Source organism: Trichomonas vaginalis, chromosome I, assembly GCF_026262505.1.
Source record: "Trichomonas vaginalis G3 chromosome I, whole genome shotgun sequence".
In the NCBI taxonomy this organism is placed as follows: domain Eukaryota; phylum Parabasalia; order Trichomonadida; family Trichomonadidae; genus Trichomonas; species Trichomonas vaginalis.
Window position 1 is genome coordinate 15,392,382 of NC_067203.1, and position 17,076 is coordinate 15,409,457.

A 17,076-nucleotide genomic window follows, 5' to 3' on the forward strand; every position below is an offset into this window, starting at 1 on the left:
CTACCGAATGGTCTAACATTTGGAGATTTGTTCGGTGGAAGTTTCTATATATCCCATTTATGTCATATAATATTCCCAGACTCAAAGATTATATGCAATGACTTCGACAACTATATGGACCGTCTCAAACATATTCCAGACACAAACAATATATTGAAAGAGTTAAAAGAAAAGATACCTATAGGTAAGATGGAACGTATACCATTAGATAAGAAAAATATTGTGAGAGAGGTTTTGAAAAAAGCAGAATATATAGACTGGGATAGTATATCTGCTAGACTATTATATAGTGGTTCTATAAGAGTTCATGACATTGAAACACTTATGTCAAAAGTTTTATATCTTAACTATACAAATGTTTTCAAAGAGGACATAGAAAAATATATTGAGGGTATAGAGTTTGTGAGATGTCATTGGACAGAGTTGTATGAAAAATATAAAGACAAGGAAAATGTTTTCTTTATAGTGGACCCGCCGTTCTATAACACATGGGATTTTCAATACCAAGTAGACTGGACTTTGAGAGACTCTTTAGAAACTTTAGACGTTATACATAACCATCCATGCTTTTACTTTACATCCGATAAAAGTGGTTTGGAAACCGTTATGAGATGGTTAGAGGACATACATGACTATGAGTTTATATATGACAAGATAGAATATGAGAGAGGTCCTATAAACTGGAGAAAGTGTCACAATAAAGAAATTTTATTAGTAAGTAAATGTGGTTTGAAATAGGACTACTTGTTTTAGGTTTTTTCCATTGTGTCATTTATTTATTTGACGTGGCAGAAAAGTACAGAGAATATGAAGATGAACCAATGCCTGCAAATGTTCAGTATATGTACTCGTAAGAGATATTTTTATCTAATATTAAATGGACGCACAGAACTTAGCGAATGCACAGCAACCTGGACAACCAAACCCAGAGAATATTCCAAATGAAGTTAGAATACAAACTGCAATGGCAAACTATGGTCAAGTGCCAACAGATGTACAAATGCAAACTGCCATGTCAAATGACGCTGCGTTAGGTTTGCCACCATGGTATGCAAATATGAGATGGAAAGAGTTTTATACAAACCCTGAAGTGGGATATAAACAACTTTATGCAGATGACGCGAACACAGGAGTTGACCCAGAATATGTTTTCTACCAGAGGAGAAACAGAATGTATGAGCTCCAGTTAAAGAATGCTATGGAACTCAACAGGAAACGTAAGAGACTAGGCGGACATTAGATTTTTACATATAGTAAAATGGGTTTCTTCAGTAGTATTGGAAACTTCTTTCGAAATGTTGGAAGAGGTATATGGAATGGAATAAAAACCGTAGGAAAAGGAATTTGGAACGGAGTCAAAAATATTGGTAAAAGAGTAGGTCAGTTTGTTGGTATTATACCTAAAGACCCTGAACCAGAAGAACAAGCTCCTGTTATACAACAGCCTGAACCTGCACCACAGTCTAGTTGGCAACCAAATCCAACACCTCAACCGTATTAAAAAATTATATTTTTACCGTTCGATAGTAGTTGTATATGAAACTAAGTTCTAAGTAAAATGCGTGGTATAATGGAATTATTCTTTTTCTTCCATCTGTAGTAAACCATACTTGAAAGTCTGAAATACTTCCACTTGGTGGTTCGTATAACTTTGTAGGTTTTTCGTAAAAGTCATTTGCCAAGCATAAGAAAGAGTTTTGGGCGCCAGAAAATGAAGCATGAACAATAATAGCATCTTGGTCGAAAACATTTTCATATGTTCCATTAGGGTTTTCGACTTCATAAAAGTCTGGGTGTACTGGATATTCTGCAGGCTGATTTAACATCCTCATAAATCTATACCATGCCAAGTTGTTATATTTTGTAGAAATATAAACGTTTTCTCCAAGGTCTTCTATTTTATTGATTTTAACAGTTGCATTTTTCCTGTCATAAATAATATCGAGATGGTACTCTCCTTCGTCAATGTTATACTGGTTTGCATATTCGATATAGATGTCGTTTATTTTTTCTTGAAAAGCTTGAAGAGTTGTTTCTAAGTTTACAAGCAAACTAACTTGTAAAAGTTTTCCCTGTTCAAATTTCTCATGCATACGTTTTTCTTTGTTATAGTATCGAACTTCAAAACCGACCGTAAATGGGAAACCATGTATGGCTTCTGAAATGAACTTCATTCTACGAAAGCCAATAGCTTTTGTGACGGATGGGTCTCTTAACCATCTTAACGGGTAGTCAAAACGATAGCCTTCATGCTTTACGGTCTCTGTCTCAAACTTTTGACCTACATTAGTAAAAAGTTCATCTAATGGTTTAGTTGTAGCAACTCTTGAATTTTCTTTTTCTATTGGAAGCATATTTTATCTAGAATAAAAATGTCGAAAGATATTGCTTCCATGAGAGAAATACAACACAACCGACAACTCATTATGCAAGCTCTAAATAAGAACACAACAAACTTTTCAAACTATTCTAAGATATCTGAGTCATTGAAAGAAGGAAACTTAAAACTGACATTAAACCCAATGACAGATGAGTTTCTGTTTCAAGACAATAAGAACCATACTGTCTGTATAAATCCAACAAAAGGAACTTTAAACGAGAAACCTATAAATGAACTTCTTTTGAAAGCAGATATTGACAACAAAGCTGACAAAGAATATGTAGACGATGCAATAGCAAAAGAAGAAGAAAGAGCTAACAATGCTTATGCAACAAAAGAACATACTCATCCTGAACTAGCAGACAAAACATATGTTGACAATAAAATGTCAAGTGAAGTGACAAGAGCTGAAAACGAATATTCTAAAAGACTCATATACATTCTATATCTGAAATAACAGACTTACAAGAAACCTTAAACAGTAAAAGTGCCGTTGGACATACACATACATCTTCTGAAATAACAGACTTAAACGTTAGCCTTGAAAAGAAAAGCAGACAAGAAACCATACACATGATTTCTTCACAACTGTTGCTATAGAAAGTATTGAAGGAACGGTTGAAGAAACTGGTGGGATGCATATATTGTAAACTCCTAACTTTCCACAAGGTTTAACATCGGATGACGACATAACGACGATGAGAACATTAGATGTAAAGATGTTTATGTCATGAAGGATGAATATAATATTAAATTCACTGCTCAAGATTTTATATGACAAGAAAGCAGACAAAACAGAGCTTCAAACATTAAAGACAGAAATAATCAAACATTATATCCTATAGTTCTATTTATACGTCATGAACTCTACCAGACCAGAAAACAGTTCTGGGTTTTAGGAAACTTGGACTCAATATAGTCGACAGGTTTTTGTATTGTGCAAACTCTTCAAAGGAAACAGGTGGAAGTAAAACGATTTCAGGTGAAAATTTACCTGCACACAGTCACTACAATAGATTTAAGTACATCTCAAGCAGGTTGGCATAAGCATAAATTTTGGGATTGGTCAGCAATGAAAAAAGGTAAGGATATGATGTTAAAGACGACGTTCAGTTTGCTATAAATTGTTTCTGGGTAACACTCAGGGAGATGGAAACCATACACATCGCGTTTCAGGATATACGCAAACAACGGGACAAAGTAAGATTATATGCCACCTTACATGACAGTTTTACGCATGGTATAGAAATGCTTAGTCGTCATTTTCAACTTCTTTAGCATATTCGTCAGGAGTTGTCTTATATTTGTTAGGAACTGTCTTTGAAAGTATACCACCTTGAACTTTGACAAGTTTGAAACGAGGTCTGACAATAGTAGTTTTATCTTCTGCTTGCAGTGTGTACATTTTGCCATGTTTGCCTAAAAACTTCATAATATTCTCTTTGTATACTTTCTTCTATTTTTACGAACACGAATGTGAGTACCTGTCGAGTTCCATTGTTGTCATAGTCAATAGTATTTTCATATGGTCGCGTTTAGGTATTTCTATTTTTACTTTGTCACCTTTTCTGAAGTTTGAAGCCCGATTCTTTCTTGTTTGTCTCTTTTGACTAAATTATTAAATATATAGTCTTTCTCTAAGTCAGGGTTGTTTTTCATTTCTTCGGGGAGTGGTTTCCCAAACCTTTTTGTTTACGGTTATTGTAAATATTTAAACTTGTCTCATCTTTGCCATGGAGAAGTGTCTATATTTGTCGTCATATGACATTTTCATTTGCTTCACCACCTTGTGGTTGGTTTAAGTCTCTTAACATTTTTATACAACCGTCAATGACACCAAGAGCAGAATGGTTTTTGGTCGACAATGAAATATTGGTTTACATTTTTTGAACGCAGATAGTTTTTTTACATCATCTGATTTGAAAGAACTTTCACAGTCAGATGTCAGTTTTGTTGGATGGTATTTGTCAACGAATATTGTCAAAGCAGTTTTTCACATCTAAAATATTTTTGGACCATAATGGTATGGCTTCACAGTATCTTGTGTTTTGACGACAAATATTAACCAGTATGGAGGTCCATCTGTTCTAACTCTCGGAATGTTTTCCAAGATATCCATAAACCAAGCATTTGGTGTTGAACTAAAGATTTTTACATGAGTGCTTTCTTTGTTGCCTTAGAAACATAGGGGTCCTTGTTTGGATTCGTCATTTTTTACCCTATAAGAAATGGGTTTATTTGGCGCATTAGCAGGAGTTGCATCCAGATTTTTGCCCGCAGTTGGAACAATAGCCAGAGGTGCATTTGGAATTGGAAAGAAGATTTTGAGTACATTAGGTATACTTAAAGAGAAAGCACAACCTATTATACAAACTGTACAGAAAGGTTGGGATGTAGCACGAGATGCAGCAATCTTATTCCAAATCCTGAAACAAGAGGAAAAGTTCAAGGATGGATGGACAATGTAGGAAGACAAGCAGGAAACTATTATAACAAAGCAAATGACTACTATAACCAAGCAGGACACTATATGGACCAAGGTGAAAGATTCTTTAACAGAGGATATAACCATGCACAACAGTGGGTAAACAATAACCAACCGCAACCACCTCAAACTTGGGGAATGTAAAATTTTTTACTGAGATGAAATGAACAATACAGCATTGAGACAAATGGGTTCAAGATGGATTTGTCGGCTTCCAGCAGTTACACCACGTGTTTGTCAAGTTCTTCCTATACCTCAGGAAGTTTTAGACCGACTTAAAAAACCTAAACAACCAGTTGAAAACAAACCAAACTAAAATTTTTTACTGAGATGAAATGACCGAAGAAGTTGAAACGGTAGATTTGACACCACAAACAAAAAGTTCAGAACCATTGTCAAAACCTGTCAAAGAACTTACAGATGAAGAGAAAAATTCAATAATAGAAAGTGCCAGGTCTGGAAATACAAACCCTAACTATAAAGTCACTTTTCATAGAAATGGAACGGCTAGTATCTCAAAAAGAAAACAGACTCTCACAAATAAAATATTGAAGTCTGAAGGAGCTTTCGAGACAACAGATGGAAAAGTTTACTTCACTGACCAACAGTTCATTATAGAACATCTCATTGACTTAGAGTCGAAATATTCTAAACTTTACAACAAACACAAAAAGTTGAAAGGAAAACAAAAACAAATGGCATATGATATTTATGAAGATGTTGACAACACAACTGTTCCTGCAAGTGAAGTAAAGTCAGAGGAACCGAAAAGTGACGAAAAACCGATAGAAGAAGAAAAACCAAAAACTGAAGATAAACCAAAACCAAAGTTTAGTTTGGAAACTAAACCAAGTCAACCTTCATTAGCTGGTATGGGTTGGCGTCAAAGACTTATGGCAGCAGGCGGTTATGTAAAGTAAAGAAAAAAACATTTTTTTATTTTTATAAAAATGCCCCATATAGAATGGATAGAAAGTCTGCTAGAATAAAGCAGAGTTGCAAAGATATGGTTGGAGAGTTTCGAAGAATTTTAAATATAGGAAGGGAAGACCATAAAAGTCTATGACAATTGTCTGGTCTTCGCTACGAAATGGATTTGGAAACAGCACGTGCCATATATCCAAACAGACTAGAGAGGTTAGAAGAAGAACGTCTTATGGACATGCCTTTCGATGTTAGTGAACCTCAAGTTGAAGGACACGACGGCTTTGCCAGATTCTACTGGAAACATGACGAACAATTCATCCTTTGAGAAGGAAAAAAGGAAAAGGTGAAGACGCACATGCTCCCATGGAAAGAACAAGATATGCATATGAAAAGTATCGTGAAGTTAGAAGTCAAATTACATCTGGTCGAACCTTTACAGTAAACTTTGACGAAGGAAAGAACAAAGAAGGCTTCATGGAGTACTTGCTGCAATTCAAGACGGAAATATGAAAGGACACAATCTCAGATTGACCATAACAGATTTGGACGGTCACATTTACTATGCAAATGGCAATGAACAAACAGCCGCAAAACTTCTTGACGCTTTCAAGACTACAAAGAGAGAACAAATGGTTGACTTCCGACTCAGACATTTTTGAATGCAATTGAAGGAATTGCAAGTGTCAAGTTCGAATGGTACCAACCTAACCCTCAAGCAGTCAGACAACATGCTGGATACTTCCCCTTCATAAATAGTCTGACATTGACTTGACAAGGTATGGAATTTACAATTCAATTGAAACAATTGTCAATGAACCTTGTATTCTTACATGTCTCAGGAACTCTGGTCTTGTTACAGAAGAGAAGATGAAGTATCTTGAGTCATGTGTGAAGACAAGGTACATTCTCAGAGGTCAATTGGCAAAATTGCACCGTTGGCAAATGTCAATATCCGAGTCAACATACCTACAGCTAAAGGTTCTTCACATGACGACTATGTTGTTGAGTTCAATTTACCATGGTTGAAGATTGTAATTGTCCACAACCACTTCATGTTGAACGAAAGTCTTACAAACCCATTGTTCGGAAAAGGCAAGTGCAACATTGTCAGAGCTGTAAACATTCTTTTCGAGAAAGGTTTGTTGGAACCAATTCCAGATGACAAGCTGACAGAAACTTTTGTACCAAAAGACGAAACAAAACTTTTCATTGTTAGCAAGACCAAAAGTTGTTCCAAACAAAGTTCTAGTACAAAAGAAGTACACAATTCCACAAGGAGTTGGATTGTTCGGATACCAACCTGAACCAGAAGAACTTCCAATGAGGTTGCAAGAACTTCAAGATGCTATAACAAACTTCCATTGAGACATCCAATTGACGTCAAATTGTATTGGAGAGCATCTGAGTTAGGTCAGAAGGTTTTATATGAAACAGGTTGCTTCGACGATGTTTTGAGATAACAGGAGAAGTTTCTCAGAAGATAAGAGACTCACTTGAATTTCCACAAACTGGACCAATTGGTTGCGACAAGTTCGACTCAGATGAAAAGATATACTATGTCGACCTTAACGCTGCATACATGAGGTTTGTCCAATATATTCCGACTGGAATTCCAAACGAAGATGGTGAGTTCCCGGGAAGGAACTATACAGTTGGAAAAGTCATACAACAACTGTATGATATTAGGAAAGCTTCAAACCCCAAACTTGCAATGACACTCAAATTGCTTATGAATTCGACATGGGGATATTCCATTAAGAAACCTCAAGAGATGAAGAGTAAACATTATGAGAAGGTCGACAACTTTGTTGAAAGGTTTTCTCCTTTTGTTTTGAAGTACGAATTCACTCAAGGTCAAAGTGGCTTAGTAACCACATTAAAACCTATTGTCGAACATTGGTCTTACCCTCAGTTCGCAAAGGCAGTCCTTGACAACTACAACAAATTCTTCTCCGAAGTCAAATCGAAAGTTGTGGTTTACTATGAGAACATTGACGCACTCATGACGAACGAAGAAGGATACAACAAACTCATTGAAATGGGAATGGTCGGTGAAAAGATGGGCTGTTTTAAGCTAGATAAGGTATTTTCCGAAGTTCATGTCCTCTCCAAGCGTAAGTATTGGGGCATACTTGAAGACGGCACAGAAATAAAACATTGCATGAAGTAAAAATTTATTTTTAAAAAGTGACATTTTTTAAATTTTATTTGAAATGTACGCTGAGTTTGTTGGAGAAGACCATTGGGAAACTTGTTTGTTAGATGAGAAATAGGAAATGGCATACCATTTTAAAACAATATATTTTTACATATATTAAATGTTTCAGGTTGAAAAACAAAGAACAAAAGTAGCAGATACAAAACCGTTAGACTATATCTTTACAAATGCTGGTAGGGCAATATCAGATGAAGAAATTTCATCCCGAGCTTACAGGTTTGACTATCCAATTCGTTGGCTTCAAAGTCCTTCAGATGCAAAGGCAATAGGATTTAGAAGAGTTTTGTTTCAAATAGAACTAACGCATTTATGTTCGCAGTATATTTTCATGGGCAGTATAAAAGGTTCTGATGGTCTAATAGACAAATTTGACGAAATGAGAATCTTTACAGTTCGTTCAGACGAAAGTCTTGAGAAAACTCTAAATGACTTTCAAACTCAAATGAACAAATATTATTGGGAATTTCAAGAAAAATACGACTCTTTACTAAATGGAACATACTATCTGAAACTAGAATATGACAAGATGAACTCCACCGTTTCATTTCAAAGGATTGAAATTAACCCTCCAAGAGATACACAGTTTTTATTTTGGGAAGTAGACAAACGTTCTTGGGCACAATTTCTTCGGTTACTAAACCAGAACGAACCATTACCACCAGATGGTCCATTTAAATTTATACTTCCACCAGCAGATTTGACACTTTATAGAAACGTGTTTGACCCTCAAAATGTTATGTGTCATGCAAGTTTCAGTTCAAGCAACAATAGTTTTCTATGTATTGGTAAGGACCTTTATGACTTTGCTTCTAAATTCTACGAACCACCTAGTAACAGTTTCTCTGACTTTCAAGTTTGGTTCACAACAAATGGTGTGCAACATATTATTCCATTGTACTATGACTTTTATCTCGAATTGTCTTTCATATATAACTACGGAAAAGCGCTGAAAAAGTATTGAAAAATAATGTTTAGGGTAGAAGGTTAGATCTAACCTCTTTTCTAACCTCTTTTCTACCCTCTTGAATTTGTCATGAAAACAATTTATTTTTGACACTTTCACAAAAAACATAAAAAAGTGGAGTTAAAATGAGATGTTTACTGAACTGGTTGGATGTCGCCTTCTGTAGTTATGTAGAATGGTTGACCAGAGAAGTGAAGGAGAGACTGAATTGCCAATTTCATATGGGGTAGGGGGTTCTCCTTGTTTGGTATTTTTATCCAAGGACGTTTGTTTAGGAACTTAACAAGAGCTTCCTTCTTTGCTTGCTTTATGTCGTCGAAAGGAGTGTTTTCTGGTATTTGAATTGGAATTCCAGTCGAAGTCTCGAGATTCAAGGCAGCCCTTCCAGAAATAGTGGTAAACTTGACCTTGGGCTTCATGACCTTGCGCAAGTACTGCTTAACAACTTCATTTATCTCTATAAGGTAAATTGCCTCGTCAAATCCTTCTGGCATTCCGAGTCCTTCCATCCGACAGGAAAATATTTTCCTTCCAACAGAAAAAAATTTTCCTTCCGACAGGAAAAATTTTTCCAGTTTTCCGTCCGTAAACCATTCAAATTTTCGAAAATTGAGAACTTTTTGGTCGAACTTCAGAAAAAGTTTTTCCTTCCAACAGAAAAAGTTCTTCCTTCCGACAGGAAAAAATTTTCCATCCGACAGAAAAAGTTCTTCCTTCCGACAGGAAAAGTTTTTCCTTCCGACAGGAAAAGTTCTTCCTTCCGACAGGAAAAGTTCTTCCTTCCGACAGGACACAAACGAATGTCCGACGTCCCTCTTCCTGAATGCCTTCCAAAGCCAGAAGAACCTAAAGAACCAGCCCCTGCACCTCAGTTCCAGCAAGTACCTCCGAATTTCTACCAATTTCCACCTCAAGGTTACTACCCACCACAAGGCTTCCCGAACTACCCTCCTCCTCAGCCTATGCCTTACTTCCCCAACCCTTGGATGTTCCAGCAATTCCAATCTCAATACAAATCGAAGAGAGACCAAGAGTTCGAAGAAGGTCTGAACCGTTTACGCAAAGATTATGCTACAGCTCCAATTGAGAGAAAGTTGTTCCCAGACCAAAAAATAATGTTTAGGGTAGAAGGTTAGATCTCACCCGTTTTCTCACCTCTTTTCTCACCTCATGAATTTGTCATGACTTCTTCGTAAACAAAACGTAAATGTTTTGTCAAGAATATAGCAACCGCCGGAATTCCGACGGTTGGTTTTTATACAAAATTCATGCGGGAAATTCTTGAGTTTTGGTTGAAAGAATACGGTGGAGCCAAAAGTGGCTCGACCTCAAAACAAGCATTTTATGAGCTTACAAAGGGTGTTATGAATGAATTCAGCAACATACATCCTGACCTCGTTCATTTTGTTGCTGAATTCAGCAAAAATATAATTTAGGGTAGAAGGTTAGATCTAACCTCTTTTCTAACCTCTTTTCTAACCTCATGAATTTTCATGAATTTTACACCAAAAATAATGTTTAGGGTAGAAGGTTAGATCTAACCTCTTTTCTAACCTCTTTTCTAACCTCATGAATTTTCATGAATTTTCCCGAAATAAAAAATAAAACTAACTTTATTTTATTTATTTTTTTATTTTGTATAAAAGATATGATTTCAACAATCGGCACAACAACAATTCAAACAACTACAGCACCAAACTCGTTAGTTATGAATCCAACATCTATGTTGGTAGAGATGAAAAGCTTCATTCCTTCTTCATATACTTTCGAAACAGAAATCCAGAAGATAAAGCAGGAATTGTTAACAGGTAGTTTAGACTGTAGTGCGAAAGATGAAACAAATGAACAGTATCTTTATGACATGCAGGACATTATTGACCATTTACCCAAATTGCCTGAAATCCAACAACAAAAACTAACCATTCCTGAATTCGACGAAATTGAAGTCAAAGCAACTGACTCAGTAGAAATAAAGAAGTTCATACGAAAGGTAAACTATGAATTCCTTGGTTTTCATTGCAACCATAAGGTTATGGACAAAGATTGCGACATGGTATATAAGAATGTTTCTGACATATATAAATCGGTTGAGTTTAAGACCTACGACAACTTTGTTTCATTAGCTGCAAAATGTGTTTGGGAAATAAGAGATAAAGATAGAAGAGGTAAGGTATGGAATGAACAGATAAAACCAACTGCTTCAGATTTAAAGAAAGCCATTGACGCTTTAGTTGTTTTAGCAGGTAAGGTTTCAGAATATAACGCAAAAATGAACCCGCAATGTTCTAAATGTAAAGCAGCAATGAGGAAATATAACTACTCCGTCAAAGAGATAGAACGTATGAGAAACGACTATGCAGACTTAAAGAAAGAAGCAGAAAAACCAGCAGAAGATAAAATGGACATGTTAGAATTTCTGAACAAAAACTATCCAACAGCAGAAGATTTCCTTCTATCTGACGTCAAGAAGAAGTATAAAGAAACTTTCGGTATCGTTAAAACATTCGATGTACTAAAAGAAGAAATAGAAGCTACGAAACTGTTTAGAGTCTCACGAATTCATAACGTTTACCATGTGAAACGGTTATAAAATAACTGGGGTAGAAAAGAGGTTAGAAAAGAGGTTAGAAAAGAGGTTAGATCTAACCTTCTACCCTAAACATTATTTTTGCTGAATTCGCAACAAAATTCTGAGTAAATAATTTTTAGGGCATGTGTCAAACCGTTGAGTTTTCACAAAATTTTAAAATAACGTTTACCATGTAAAACGCTTATAAAATAACTGGGGTAGAAAAGAGGGTAGAAAAGAGGTTAGATCTAACCTTCTACCCTAAACATTATTTTTGTCTGATTTACGCTCATTACGAAGAAGTCTTGACAAAACATGTACGATGAAATCATGAAAATTCAAGAGGGTAGAAAAGAGGTTAGAAAACAGGTTAGATCTAACCTTCTACCCTAAACATTATTTTTGCTGAATTCAGCACAAAATTCTTGAGTAAAATGGCATAAGATTGCTTCCCTCGGAAAACCGAGAGAAGAGATTCCGTATGAAAATCGTGAAATTTCTCTAGGCCGTTTTTTATCGGCCTAGCCTAAAACACATGAAAATCGTGAAGAACAGCGAGTAGGGAAGAAACCGGTCTTGCATAAAACACATGAAAACAGTGAAGAACAGCGACTACGGAAAAAACCGTAGTCGCCTAAAACACATGAAAACAGTGAAGAACAGCGAGTAGGGAAAAAACCCTGGTCGCCTAAAACTCATGAAAATCGTGAAAAATTGCGACTACGGAAAAATCCGGCCTTGCCTAAAACTCATGAAAATCGTGAAAAATTGCGACTACGGAAAAAACCGTAGTCGCCTAAAACTCATGAAAATCGTGAATTTCCTTAATAGAAAAATAAAGTTAGTTTTATTTTTTATTTTTTATTTTGTATGTAAGAACAGAAAATGACAAACATTGAGTTTGAAACAGTTAGAAAGATAGACAATGACACCAAAGTGGTTAGAATAGGTGATTTAAACGTAAGATACTCAAAGAAATACAACAAATATTCTTTGTCAGACATTATATCTCCATCTGAAAAGAAAACAAAGGACTGGGTTAGAAATGCTTCAACTCAGAAAATTTTGACAAGAAATCCTGAGCTTATGATATCGGTAAAATTCTATGGAACTGCAGCATATCTCATCGACAAAAGTCTTATACCAATAGTTTTGTTATGGTTAGACCCAGTTGTTGGATATAACTTCATAACATATGGTTTATTCGACTCAGAACGTTGCAGTGAAGGCTTACTTTACATCGTTCAGAAACCGAAGGACTTCAATACAAAAAGATATAAGATAGGAAGAACATATAATATAACTCAAAGATATGACAGTACAGTCAATAGAGTCAAGGTTGTGTTTGTTAATGATATGAGAGCTGCAGAGAAACAAACTACTTGAAAAGTTTGAGAAAATGTATGGCTCCATAAAAGTAAAGAAACGTTTGAAGTAGATGAGATAGATAAAGCTATAAAATTATTTGACGAAGTGCTGAAAAAACATGTAAAGCGTTTATTTTGGTCTTTTGTGAAAGATAGAAAAAATAACGCTAATTTTATTTTTTTTATTTTTTTATTTTGTATGTAAAGACAGTAATGTCAACAACAGAGAACACAACAACTGCTATCGTTCATGAAGCTATAAATGAAGAATATGAGTACATACAGTATAACAAACAGTTACGTCTCATTCGTTCAGTCAAAGACGATATGTACCAAATGCAAAGTATTTTGACAGCATGTTTTGCTCCAGACACTAAGAAACCACAAGACTGGTTTAGGAACCAAAGCACTATTGAACTATTAAATGAAGCACAGCGAGACATACTTTTTTCTGAAAACAGTGAAGAACAGCGAGTAAGTAAAAAACCCCAGTCGCCAAAACTCTATGAAAATCGTGAAAAATTGCCAAACGGTTTGAGAGGATATTATGTACATAGACTTCTTGTAAATGCTGTTGCAATGTGGGCTTCGCCTCGTTATGCTTGGTATATTTACAGACTTCTTGACGAAATTCATAGACAAGAACGTGAAGAGATGGAAAACAAGCTTGAAGCAAAAGACAAAAGCATTCAGAAAAGAATACCACGTTCGGTACCAAAAGGAAAGAAAAGAACTATAAGTATATGATTTATACTGAAGAGATGGAAAATGAAGAAGATAAAGATATGGTTATGTTGCATTTAGTCAGAAGAAACAACAAAAGCTTTTACGACCTTGCTAAGATTTACAAATCTGACAGAAATTGGTTCTATCGCGAAAACTTACCGATTTCAATGACCCCAAATGAAGATGTGAAACAAATAGTTCAAGATACGTTACCTCAAACACACTATGATATGAAAGGTTGTACAATACTTACATTCAAAGAAGATTTGCCATTGTTAAAGGAAAAATAACAGAGTATTTTGACAACTTCAAACAAGTAGAGTAAATTGCACTCTTTATTTTTACGCTTGACTTTTTACAATTTGAACTTTGTTTGCGTAGATATGAATTCTGAAAGAAGTATGAGGTCTTGTATGACTTTGTACTTCTCCCATAGTTCATGTCTGTCAAACTTACCTGCCATGGACTCTTTCATAAGTTCCATGAAATCGTCTTCGGACAATCCGGGGAAAAGTATATGTCAGTAAGTATTCTTTTAAACATCCTTACTTAAACTCTTTGCTGTCTGTACACAAATGACAACTGAGATGTTTAAAGTGCCTAAGTTTCTTAAGAATTCGACACATATCTTGTTCTCTGTTCTTTAACAAAGATGAGAAGCAAAGTCATCTAAGATAAGAAGACATCTATGAGGGTACGTTTTCCAATCGTAAGATTGCAATTTCTTCGAAATGTATTCTATTTCTTTCTGTTTGTTTCTGAAGTGTTTCTCTCTAATATTCTCTGCATTTCCTCATTTGGGTCTTTAAACTTAGAATTTATATACTCATTTATAGCATTATACTTCAAAACTCTTCTTTGGTACTTCTTTATCCAATCTAACAACTCAGTATCCTTTATACATACTAACTTAGACTTCTTTATAATATCTTTGAACGAATTGACGTTTGGTCAAATTGACCAGAAGTCGAACAAATAACAACTAACTCATAGAATGGGTTCTTCTCATCTAGTTCTTGTTGTTGTGCAGCCATTTTAAGATAAGTGAAAGTCTTACCCGACCCAGGTGGTGCAATTAGACCTGTTATACCATTCTGAGCAAATAAGAACTTGTCATGTATAGGCTTTATCTGAGCATTTTCTAACTTCCTCTTGTTCTTGTTTAAAACATTCTCAAATTTCTTGTCAATGTCAGCAAACTTTTTTTCTAACATATTTTTAGAAAAATTAAAATTTTTATCTTTTAGAAAATGTCTAGCGATTTCGCTATCTATATTCGAGACAAACTTTTTGACAGCAAAACATCTGTCGACCATAAAATCTTACATAGTGTAAACAAGAAAGGTGAATTTGTTCTAAAGTTCTGTTTCTGGGAATATGACAAGAACCATAAAACATTAAGCAGAGAAGTCTTAAAATTTGTCAATGACAGACTTGTTGACAGAGATGACGCCTCTTGGAGAGATGAAGTCCAACAAAACTTCTTAGAATGCAAAGAAGACACATGCGCTGTTCTTGAAGATGAAATAAAAAAACAGAATATGAGCTATTAAAGGACAAAGAACTTTACATAAATATGGTTGCGCCAAATTTGACATAACTCCACCAGAAAAGAAGAAGAGAGAAAAGAAAGAAAAGAAAGTAGAAGAAGAGAAGAAAGAACCTGAACCAGTTCCAGAGAAAAAAGAAATTTGACATGTAAAAATAAAATTTTATTTTTAGAACATTTTCTGGGTCAATGTCAATGTTCTCTTCCTCTTTAGGGGCAAACACTGGCTTAGACTCTAAAATCTTTTTACCCAATTTACCTTGAACTTCAACTATCTTAGACTCATAATATTCATAGTCGTCTGCTTTCTTTGGTTCATAAGGTTATAACAAGTTTGTATGCTTTGCCTTCTTTAAGGTTTGAGAACCTTCTGTCAAAACTTTCTTTGACTGCTTAACAAACCTTCTATGTCTAAGTCTTCAAAATTTCGCACCATTTTTAGTCATCACACAGCAAACTTAACTGGTTCGATGTTTCCAAACTTTGCTGAATGAAGACTTTTCAAAATGGTAGAAGTAAATTCAAATATGTGAATGGGTCTAGTTCTTCTTTAAGTCCTGACATGTACTTGTTTACTGAAATATATTTCGTCATCTTTTCTATCGGATAAAAAAAATTTTTTTAAAATTTACTCCAGAAAAATTTTTCTTTGTATATACACCATTCTGAACATCTAAAAGACTTTTGACATTTGCCAAGAATGTACGTTTAGAAGCTGCCATATAACCATATTCTTGACAATATTGTTTATACGAATCGTACAATGACCTTTCATCTAATGACACAAAGTCAGTTTCATCTATGAACAGTTCATATACACTCTTGTTTGCTTCTAACAATGTTTGTCTCTCTTCGGTATGTGGAATTTGTCTTGGATTGAACTTAGAAATATCTAATGTCATGAAATATGAGAACAAGTGGTTGTAAAAGTCAGATGTCAAAGTTTCTGCTAAGTCTCAAATATTCTGTATCTTGCATATGAGAATCTGACGTTCTGACAACTACATATCTTCTGTCAGAACTTTCTAACTTCATCGGAACAACATTGTTTGAAACCATAATGAAGTTTTGCAACATTTTCACAAAACTCTTTGTCTTATATTTTCTTTCAACAACTCCAACTTTATCTGTTATAGACTCTTCAAAGCATCTAGTTCAAAACTTTTGTTGTATCTATACTTTGAAGTTCATTGCAAACTATAAGTTTCATATTCTCTATGAGGAGTTAAACTTGCCACAGATGTTTTCTAAGTTGTCATATTAGGGTTCGAATAACCTTCTAACAGTTTGCATAGATATCTGTAAAGAAAGTATTCTTACCTGTTCTTGTTTTCCAATTATAATGAGAGCAGTTTCATTTTTAGCACTTGGATGTTGTAAGATGTTTGCAAACCAACATAAGATATACTCATAAACCTTTTCGTTCCATTGCTATATTAACTTTGACATGGTCTAACCAAGCTTCTATAATATTTTCATTCCATTCTACTTGTTCGTATTTATATCCAGTGAAGATAGAATAGAAGTTGGAGAAGGTGTATAGAACTTATATACCTCGAACTGAAAAATCTTCTAACTTTGACAATAAGATATCCCAAGCATCTAACATCTTCATGCCAACTTGTACGACTTTTATTTTCTTAAGTTTTTGTCTACATTCTTGTTCTGAAACTATTGTTGCTCTTGGTTTGTTAAAGACAACATCCATTCTTTCATGACATAACATTCTGGGGCAGAGTCGACATAAATGACTAAACGTTTCAAATTCTCGACTGCTTTGTTATAGTCTCTAAATGGACACATATTTCTGAATGCTTGGAAGTCATAAAAATCTGAAACATCTATTCTGTACATTTTTATAAAAATAAAAAAATAATATTTTTTTATTCTT

The 17,076-nt window shown here is 34.8% G+C and overlaps 7 protein-coding genes and 4 pseudogenes across 11 annotated transcripts, besides 1 other annotated feature; 8 read left to right on the top strand and 3 right to left on the bottom strand.

The window, feature by feature from the left end:
• Positions 1-17,076: part of a mobile genetic element that runs on past both edges of the window.
• Positions 1,259-1,501, top strand: TVAGG3_0991060 (serine threonine-protein phosphatase family; the record flags this gene model as incomplete). Its single annotated transcript, XM_051254153.1, has 1 exon — positions 1,259-1,501. The coding sequence occupies one exon, from the start codon at positions 1,259-1,261 to the stop codon at positions 1,499-1,501; it is 243 nt and encodes an 80-aa protein (XP_051079727.1).
• TVAGG3_0991070 lies at positions 2,523-5,009 on the top strand (annotated as a pseudogene). Its single transcript has one exon. A coding segment is annotated over exon 1 (2,487 nt).
• TVAGG3_0991080 (phage tail repeat-like family) lies at positions 5,561-5,785 on the top strand (the record flags this gene model as incomplete). Its single annotated transcript, XM_051254154.1, has 1 exon — positions 5,561-5,785. The coding sequence occupies one exon, from the start codon at positions 5,561-5,563 to the stop codon at positions 5,783-5,785; it is 225 nt and encodes a 74-aa protein (XP_051079728.1).
• TVAGG3_0991090 (DNA/RNA polymerases family) lies at positions 7,504-7,962 on the top strand (the record flags this gene model as incomplete). Its single annotated transcript, XM_051254155.1, has 1 exon — positions 7,504-7,962. One exon carries the CDS (start codon positions 7,504-7,506, stop codon positions 7,960-7,962), a length of 459 nt encoding a protein of 152 aa, XP_051079729.1.
• On the bottom strand, positions 9,109-9,483 carry TVAGG3_0991100 (uncharacterized protein; the record flags this gene model as incomplete). Its single annotated transcript, XM_051254156.1, has 1 exon — positions 9,109-9,483. One exon carries the CDS (start codon positions 9,481-9,483, stop codon positions 9,109-9,111), a length of 375 nt encoding a protein of 124 aa, XP_051079730.1.
• TVAGG3_0991110 (uncharacterized protein) lies at positions 9,595-10,110 on the top strand (the record flags this gene model as incomplete). The annotated part of the gene is made up of 1 exon (XM_051254157.1): positions 9,595-10,110. The coding sequence occupies one exon, from the start codon at positions 9,595-9,597 to the stop codon at positions 10,108-10,110; it is 516 nt and encodes a 171-aa protein (XP_051079731.1).
• On the top strand, positions 10,623-11,564 carry TVAGG3_0991120 (organellar and viral DNA polymerase type B; the record flags this gene model as incomplete). Its single annotated transcript, XM_001296435.1, has 1 exon — positions 10,623-11,564. The coding sequence occupies one exon, from the start codon at positions 10,623-10,625 to the stop codon at positions 11,562-11,564; it is 942 nt and encodes a 313-aa protein (XP_001296436.1).
• On the top strand, positions 13,124-13,961 carry TVAGG3_0991130 (annotated as a pseudogene). The gene has a single exon. A coding segment is annotated over exon 1 (838 nt).
• On the bottom strand, positions 13,978-14,670 carry TVAGG3_0991140 (annotated as a pseudogene). Its single transcript has one exon. A coding segment is annotated over exon 1 (693 nt).
• On the top strand, positions 14,887-15,189 carry TVAGG3_0991150 (uncharacterized protein; the record flags this gene model as incomplete). The annotated part of the gene is made up of 1 exon (XM_051254158.1): positions 14,887-15,189. One exon carries the CDS (start codon positions 14,887-14,889, stop codon positions 15,187-15,189), a length of 303 nt encoding a protein of 100 aa, XP_051079732.1.
• TVAGG3_0991160 lies at positions 15,892-17,039 on the bottom strand (annotated as a pseudogene). Its single transcript has one exon. A coding segment is annotated over exon 1 (1,148 nt).